We start from the raw sequence: 9,177 nt of genomic DNA, 5'->3' as shown, positions 1-9,177 counted from the left end.
GTCCGCCTAGTCCAGCATTCTGCTTCAATGCAGCAGCTAGCTAAATGCCCATGGAGGTCCACAAGCACGGCGTGAGAGCAGCAGCATTAGCTACTGCTGCTGATGCACAGTAACTGCCTCTGATCCTGAGGACAGCCTGCAGCCATCGTGACCAGTAGCCACCGATAGCCCGTGTCTCCATGCATTTACTTAAAACCTTTTATAAGCCGTCTTCAGCTAAAGGCCCATCTTGTGGCAGTGAGTTCCATCAGCAAACTGTGTGGTGTGAAGAAAGACTTCCTTTTCTCTGCCCTGAACTTTCTGCCATTCATTTTCACAAGGTGCCCCCCCCCCCCAGTTCTGGAATTATGGGAAAGGGAGAAAAACTTCCACCCACCCGGCACATATAATTCTTGTGACCCTCCACCGTGTCCTCCCTTTAGTTGCATACTTGTAAATAAAGCAAATGTTGTCAAATGTAGGCAGGCACATGCCTTACGCTGAGGCAGATCCTTGGGTCGGTCCATCTAGCTCCGGGTTGTTCCCACAGACTGGCAGCAACTCTCTTGGATTTCAGAGCAAAGGCTCCCCCTTAGCCTACCTGGAGATGCCGTTGGGGACAGTGGCATAACGTGGGTTGCCAGTGCACGGGGCAAGGCAAGTATCATCAGCACTGTCCACTGATAGGCTGGAACAAAGGGCAATAGCTCGACGACCTACCCAAGTGGCAGCTGTGGCGCCCTGTGAGCGGCAGGCATGGTGGAAAGAGGGATGGGGGATTTGTCAGGAGCAGGTATCTTTCTAAAGCCCACACGAACATGGGGGGATTTTCCGTGTGGTGGGGAGGGTACACTATTTTTTATGTATTATTTTTGCTTTCTCTTTTTTTTTTCTTTTGAAATTTTGTGCCCCTATGAATTTTGCACCCAGGGCAACTGCCCCTGTGATTTCACCCATTGCTTGGGGAGTGAATCTCAGACCTTCTGTGGTTAAAGCTCATGCTGTACCACTGATGTACAGCTCCTCATCAAACCTCCAGGACTTTCTCACTGAAAGGAAACTCAAATCAGCCATTTTTTAAAAGAATAACACTTGAATCTTTGAGTCTCCTTGATTTTATATTTTACTTTTATTCCAAAGTGCTCATCACATCAAGACCCAACATAGGGTCAGGAATTAACAAAACAGAAAAGAGTCTATGTACAGGACAGAGTTCCACCAATGTACACATATAGACATATTTGCGTTTGTCTTTTAAAATGAAAAAGCAAACCCAGTCACATATAATTCTGTATATATATATATATAGATATATGATACAAATGTACATCATTGGTTTTGGGTTTTTACAACATCCCACATTTCAACAATGTGCGAATTCATAAAAAGGTTCAGAGGATTCAATCCTGATACTTAGTCGTAGACAATTCTACGTGGAGTGACAGCCCCACCTCCTATCAAACGATGGGGAAGTGGCACATTTTTAATTTGAAGAAGAAAGAAGCACAAGAAAGAGGAGGCGGAAGCACAGATCTCCGTGGCCTGACCAACTCATCCTTGTTCAGAACAAAGTCTGGGACAGGATCATGGAGAAATGAGCAACCTCCCTTACAAAATCATTGGCTTTTTAAAGGAAAAAACAGCTAGATAGTGATCAGTATTTATAGCTATAAACATTTATGTTCTGTACCATCGTCTAGACCACTATGTCTCCTCTACCACAACACAGACGCTGTTGAAATATAGGACACTGCCTTATACCAAGTCCATCTAGCTTAGTATTGTCTACACTGACTGGCAGCAGACCCCCAGGGTTTCGGGCAGGGATTCTTTCTAATCCCTACCTGGAGATACCAGGATTTGAACCTGGGGCTTCCTGCATGCAAAGCAGATGCTCTACCACGGAGCTACAGCCCCTCCTCACTTGAGGGTGGTCAAAGGAAAGTTTGGGATTCTAAAAAAAATTATTCCAAATAGCTCACACTGTGATCATGTATATTATGGCAGATCCTGCTGTGACAGGAAATGCGTTGGTCCTACGAGAACGGATGGGATCATGTTATATGGGGGGTTGTTGCTTTTAAACTGGAACAACAACCAAAGAAAGAAAGAAAGAAAGAAAGAAAGAAAGAAAGAAAGAGGATTTTGCTGAAAGCCAGAAAGAAACATTTAGAGAGGACAGAGACCGTGATACCCAGATTTCAAATAAAATGGTTTAAAATGAATTCAGCTACAAACATCTGCTGCCATCCACAAGATCACCTCTGGATCAACAAGCCTGTACTACCAGGCTGCAAATTTTTAATTTGCCCCATTGCTCTAGCTGAGAGCAAATAACAGATCGTAGTACACAGATAATAATTCAGGAGAACAGGCCATATTTCCTTCTTGGCAAGGCTCCCATCATCCCCAGCTGGTATACTCAGGGATGATGGGAGTTGTGATCCAAAACATCTGGAGGGCATCAGAGTTGTTTTCATTATTGTTATAATTTATTATTATTATTATTATTATTATTATTATCAAATGCTACTCAATCTTTGCAAATAGGTGCAATTCAGGAAATCTCTGTCAGGCTGACACTCAGCCCAACCCGGGAAATGGATGAGATGGGTGCTTAACTGGTAGAGGTGGAACTAAAAATGGCTAGTTCTCCCTGGGCAGTTGCGAGAAACTTAGAAACCTAATAATATCAACAGTCAGAGCAGCAGCAAGAACAACAACAGCCCCTTTAGAACTGGGCTAGTTGAATCTGAATTTTAAGACTCCTCTGTGAACAGAAATGTGATTTGTAAGACAACAGGAGCGAAGAACAAACGAAGAAACAAACAAGGAAGTAAAATGTCACATCACCAGCCATTGGCCCTTACTATAGTAGGTTCAAGTACCACCTACACGTTCTGTTCTCTGGGGTGGGGGCAGATTAGAAGAGGAGGAATCCCCATATCACGCGCAAACTGGCTCCGCAAGTGCTTCGTTCCAACTCTGCGTTGAATGGCGATTGGGAGCAGCCTGGCGCTAGGCCCCGCCTAGGATTTCTTAGTAAATTACATACAAGATTACTCACTACGAGTGAATACGGTAACGTATGTAAGTCCACTTACAATGGTCCTTCCCTTAGCTCTGATATCGGTTATCTTAGCTTCGATGTCTCAGAATCAATATATATATGTATATATGTATATTTGCTTTTGTTAATTTTTTTTTGTCAAAAAAACAACAAAAACAACAAAGTCTTTCTTCCAAAAACCCCATCCCGGGATGCTGGGTTGAATACATCCTCTTGCTTCATCATTACGGGTTTCGTCAGAAGAAGGTCCTTGGGATATGACAATATGCCATACTCGGAGAAGTAAGTCACAGACTTATTTCAAAACGAAGGGTCACTTTCGCTTCCATCTGTGGGAAAAGGGAACAAAGGAAAGACGTGGTTGGTTAGTGGACAGGAAGACCTCCCTCAAGACTATGCTGACATACTTTCAGAATCATATTTGAAAAGCCCAGGGGCTAGAAACCCGTTTTCAAAATATTCTCAGGGGATGGGATTTTGCAGCAAAATAAAATTGTGTAATGTGGTCACAGAAGAACCAGAGTATCGACAGTGCTGACTCCCTACCTGGCAATTATTGCTCAGTTGTGGCTTTACTTTATTTGACTTTTGCCACAATCTTAGGAGTACAGGAAGAGGCCTTTGACATAGTCAAGCCTATCATCTAAACCAGGTTTCCCCAAACTTTGATCTCCAGCTATTTTTGGACTACGGCCTCCATCATCTCTGACCACTGGTGCTGCTAGCTAGGGATGGTGGGGCTTGTAGTCCAGAAACATCTGGAGACCCAAGTTTGAGAAACCCTGGAAACTGAATAGCAGCAGGTCTCCAGGGTTTCAGACAGGAGTCTTTCCAAACTCTACCACAAGCGACCCCTTTTGCATGCAAAGAAGGTGTTCTGCCAATGAACTGCAGCCTTTCCCTAAGCTACACAGTTGCCCCCTCCCAAGCCTGATCCCCAGTCTTACCTTCATGGAAGCCTTCTTGCATGTGGCTCTGGAGTTGATACAACTCATCTAACCCATCACAGGGAGAGTTTGAGGCACGTGTCTCAAAGGCTGTTTCATAGGAGGCCAGTTCTTCCAAAAAGCATCGCTCTTCTGGAGGTAGGTCCATGCTGGGAGAGGCAGCCAAGGCCCCTTGGTTACTATCTTCGGTGTCCAAGCCGATTGGACTACTGACATTCCCACCGCAGAACTGGTGGTGAGGGCACCTCACACCCGCCCCACCTTTCTCAAACAGAGAGGTGGACAGGTCTTGGAGAAGGGTCTCGAGAGCATCCTCTTCTAAGAGGTCTTCCTCTGGGCAGGCCAACAAGGAGAAGTCAATGCTCCTCCAGTTCTTGGAAGGCTGGAAGTCCAGGCACAGTTCGGGGCCGGTGCCCAGTGCAGAATCGCCGAGGGTGACATGGCTGCTCTTGACGAGCTCTCTGGGAGCAACAGAGCTGAAAGCCTCAGCCAGGCTGCTGATCTGCTTTGCTAGCAATTCAATCTCACCCTTCTCTTTTTCAGAATATCTGAAGAATGTCTGTTTGATGGGCGAGGCCTCTGGAGTCAGGATCCCCTCGGGCACCATGGGCACATCGATATAGAGGGGACCCCTGATCTCAGGCAAGGTCATGACGGTACAGTCCCCATTACCAGGGCTGTCCGGGGTAGGTGGTAGCTTCTCATAGAGAGCACTGCATTGGTCCTGGGTGTAGAACAGCTCAGAGGTGGTGGTGGTAGGAACAGTGGTGGCAGGGGCGGCAGCGGCGGCAGCGGGTGGGGTAGTGGTCACAGGAGGCAAGGCAGTAGGGATGGCACTTGGAGCGTAAGTCTCCTGGGCTCCAAAGAGAAAGGCACAGCCCTGGTGTGGGGTATATGGAGGGGTGCAGACAAAGTCTTTGGAGGAGGAGCTGCTAAGGTTGTCTCGTCTTAAGGTCTGTTCATAGTCTGCCGGGAAGACCACGTAGCTGAATGCTGGTCCTTTGTCGAGTAGGCTGAGGCTGGAGCCTGGGGTGGGCTCCTCCACGGAGGATATATTTCTAGGCTCCGCCACCTCCTGGGGCAGACTGGATGCGCTGGTCTCTGTGAAGGCAGAGGGGCATTCTGCTCCACCAGTGGTGCCAAAGTCAAATGACGGCGCAATAATGGTGCTGGTCGGGGTGCCAGCTACAGGTGTGAAGACTTGGTCAGGGCTGGAAAGTTGCCCCGGAGAGAGGAGGCCTTCCAGGAAAGCTGGTGCACTTCCGAGGACATAGGCCACCTGGGTTTCTTCTGCTGAGAGCTGCTGCTTGAGAGACCAGGCTTCAGAATCACTGTGAAAAGCAAAGGAAGGGGAAGTGAGATGAGCACCCAAGGGGACCCCAGCTTCAACAAAGAAGATAACTGCAAATAACTGCACTTGACACATTCATCCCTGTCTCTCTTTTCTTTCTTGCTTTTTTGCTTCTGAAACCCAATGAATTCCTAATGTACAAGTGACTAGTGACAATAACCTTTTAAAAGCAAAGGCCTTATTCCCAGCCACCAATTCCTTCTGATCCTGTATCGCTGCTTGATCCTGAGCACATTTTATTTATTCTACTCCTGAGGCTTATTTTTGTTACTATTCACCCAGAAGCAACTTCCATGGCTTGTACCCAATGTTCACCATACTCAGAGCCTACCTATTAAAATTAATGGTGGTGAGTAATGTAGGGCCAGTCATTTAAATAGATGGCCTTTAAAAATATATATAAAGGCAAATTCATTGGGTGCCATTAAGGGACACAAACAGATCGACCATGAGGCACCGTCCATCAGAGAAGAAGTGGCGGTGCTGAATACACCTTGCACTGTTGTGGCCTTTCTTATTCCCAACTTACTGGGCTTAGTAAAGTCTTTTAACAATCCTAGGCACATCCCCTCCCCGCCTGTGCTTCCTCGAGGACCAAAAGTTGCCCCTTAGATGGCACATGAACACTCCTGCTTGTGGCCTACAGAGGGCAAGAAGTGATGGAAGGGAAATCTCTACATTTCTACCCACTACTAAATTGATTAAGAAGCAAGGTAGGTCTCAGAGCCACCCACCTACAGCCGGAGACAAGTCTCTTGGTATTTACCTGATTATATAGTTGTGGGAAGTGATAGGAACATCAGCATTCTCCATATGGAGCAGTGAATAGGTCCATATCCAATCCTTGCCATCTTTGGTTTGGAGCCGAACGACCATTTCAGCTTGAGTTTCACTTGTGTCACCCACTGGGGAAAAGGAGCACATCAGAAAAGATTAGATCAATGGTCCCATCCAAGGAAACAGCTCTACAAATCAGCAAATGTGGTGGGAAACTTGGGTAATAGAAGGGACAAGATACTTACACAGCCTGTAATGCTGGGTTGACGCATGGCTGAGATCTTCTGGATGAATCAGGCTATACCATGACTTGCAAAACAGCTCACTTTTCTCAAAGCCCAAATGGAAGATCACACTAGAAAACAGCAGAGTTGGGAAGAGACAGATGAGCACTTTGGATTGTAATGGTTTATATTGCTCAACTAAAACAGTTCACCACCCACCACCCCTTGCTAGACAGGCAGCTCCCATTGTCAACATTGTGGCTCTCACTAGTCAATTCAAGGCCCTTCCTCAAACTTTTCCAATCCCCTCCAAGGTCCCAAGATTCCCTATTCCCAGAACACGTGCTCACCTTTCAGAGATGTCCACAATGGCCAAGTCTTTTGTGTGGCGACTCTCAAAATAAGTCAAGAAGAAAGAATTCTGGCTGATTCTGGGCTTGGGGTCCAGAGGAGTGCAGAAAGCAGTGAATACAGGATTAGTGGACCAGTAAGAGCCAGGTGGGGGCTGGTGGAACCTCCCTCGGATAAGGACCAGCTTGTTCCCGGAACTTTGCCGACGGATTGTCTTGGATGTGTTGAAATGGCAGCGGAAAAGTCGGCCTGGAGTTTTTGTAAAAAGTAAATAAAAGAGCATTGATGAGTTAGAGGAGCCACAGAAATATCACCCAGTTGGCACAGTCACACTGTTAAGCCAATCTCAATCATAAAACATGAGACAGTTCTACTCTCATTGGCTCTGAGGTCCAGGCAAGTTATTGTCATTTCTACATGGCATTGCATTTCTAGGCTTCAGTGTTGAACTTTTTGGGGGGAAGCAATGGGGTTTGAACATTTCTGGATCAAGCCCTGAGCCAGGGATGGGCAACTTGCAGCCCTCCAGTTCTTGATGAACTACAACTCTCATCATTCTCACCATTGGGCATGCTTCTTGAGGCTTATGGGAGTTTGAGTCCAGCAGCATTTGGGGGGTGGGGCTTACAGGTTCCCTATCCCTCCTCTAAGACCCAAAGTGCAGGTGCTTGCTCAGCTACTATATGCTCAAAGGCACTCTCACTTCTGCTATTCTTTCACATGCTCTAGGGCTAAGTGAATATTATGAAAAGAAGGTTTCTTGCTTGAATTAAGTCCTGCTGGGCATCATCTATTCTAGGACTTGCAGGCCAACTTTTAATCTGCCGTCTCTCTACTTTAGAGTCATTGCACAGCTACATTTCCTCCTCCTCCTCACATGTCACTGAGCACAGTTTCACAAAGGGATACCTACTTGTATCTATTGGAGAGGTCAATGCCAGCTGGTTCCTCATCACAAAGTGATCTGCTGGATCAATGATGTCATAGATGCTGTCTCCTTGGGCAACCAAATCCACCTGCAGGATAGAGAATCAGATGAGGTTTAGATATCCGGTTTCATATTAAGCACTATAAAATGCTGCTAGCACCACAAAGTTCCCAGTGTCCAACAGATATTCATGGTCAGATAAATAAGTGATACCATCACATCAGGGAATAATTATGAAGGCTAGAAATTATCTGTTTATACTATAAGGGGCATAAGATTAATTTTAGGGCTACCAAGGCCTAAAGGAATTAAAAGGAATTTATGTAACTAAAAGATTGTTGCTTAACTAAGTACCTATTCCAAGGATTATTCAATCTCCCCATTTTACAGCAAAGGCATTTCCCTTTCCACCCACAAGCTGATCAGATACATACCATAGAGTGCCCCAGATGTTCAGCAACATTCTCCGACACATAGATGAGTTTGCCTTCTCCAGTGAATGCCAGAAGGAAGCCTGGAAGCGTCTGCATAAAATCTTCCAAGTCCTGGGAAGAAAGCAAGCTCTCCAACCCTTCTAGAGTTGTTCCTGTTGAGGAAGAAGAGAAGGGAAAATCGGTTATTTTGGTAAGCACAAACATAATTTTTATTTAAACAACAGCGACAACCCTTTTAGCTCTTTGCATCAGATTTTTAGCTGCGGCTGAGGCTAGGATTTCAGCACCGGGGACAGCAACTGTTGCTGCCCTGCCTTCGCAAAGCTCGCCCTGGCTGTTTCAGGACCACGGACAGCAGCTCCCCGTATCTCTTCTCATAAGAGACATTGGTGCTTCAGCACCACGGAGAGAGAGACCTGTTGAGTCCTACCATCCCGAAGGGAGACGAAGGAAAGACGCTGGACACAAGACCCAACTTCAGGTGTCCCCGCACCCACCCCGCATCCTTGCACTTCCTGGATTCCCCCCAAACCTCGGGATCTTTCTGAATCTGTCAGGCAGTTAGTTACCTTTGGAGAAGAATATGGATTTCCGCGTGTAGATGCACGCCAAGGACATGATGTGGAGGTACGATAGCCGCAGCTTATCCCCTTCCGCGATGGGCAACAGGTCTTTCAGGTTCCTGATCTCCGCATTGATCTGGTCCCGCCGCGCCTTGGAGGCTCCCTTCGTGGACCGATACATCTCGGCTGCCGAAGATCCGTGCGGCTAGCGCTCCTCCGTCTCCTCTCCTCCTCTTCTCTGGTCTCTCTCTCTCTCTGTCTCTCCGGTGTCTGCCTGTGGATCTGTTTGAGAACCACTGCCTGCCTCTCATCTTTTATAGGCTGTCGGGAGTGTGGGCACTGGCATGCTAAGGAAAGTGGGGCGGGAAGATTTGTTCAGATCAATGGAGGGACACGGCTGCAGAGTCCTCCCCCCTCCCTTTCTTGGGCTTGGGGGAACCCTACGTCACTGGGTCCTGAATGACGCGGTGAGGAAGGGGGGGGAGTGGGGGAGGCAGCCAAAGAAACGCTGCACCGAATTAGGAGATGAAGCAGAGACGTTTCTGTTGGAATC

At 47.0% G+C, this 9,177-nt stretch overlaps 1 protein-coding gene and 1 long non-coding RNA gene across 2 annotated transcripts in view; one reads left to right on the top strand and one right to left on the bottom strand.

The window, feature by feature from the left end:
* The window catches only part of LOC310694616, a 197,782-nt gene that overhangs the window by 8,194 nt on the left and 180,411 nt on the right, over positions 1-9,177 (top strand). The gene's annotated exons all lie outside the window — the stretch shown is intronic.
* On the bottom strand, positions 3,164-8,949 carry NPAS4 (neuronal PAS domain protein 4). The gene is made up of 8 exons (XM_083478062.1): positions 8,631-8,949; positions 8,062-8,213; positions 7,613-7,715; positions 6,699-6,948; positions 6,370-6,479; positions 6,114-6,252; positions 3,997-5,327; positions 3,164-3,378 (listed from the first exon to the last, which is right to left on the bottom strand). Exons 1-8 carry the CDS (start codon positions 8,803-8,805, stop codon positions 3,350-3,352), a joined length of 2,289 nt encoding a protein of 762 aa, XP_083334188.1. The 5' UTR covers positions 8,806-8,949; the 3' UTR covers positions 3,164-3,349.

The sequence above is a fragment of the Podarcis liolepis genome (assembly GCF_965112155.1).
Source record: "Podarcis liolepis genome assembly, chromosome: 15".
NCBI lineage: Eukaryota > Metazoa > Chordata > Lepidosauria > Squamata > Lacertidae > Podarcis > Podarcis liolepis.
Note: the sequence above shows the minus strand (reverse complement) of the source record. Positions and strands in the feature narration are given on the sequence as shown.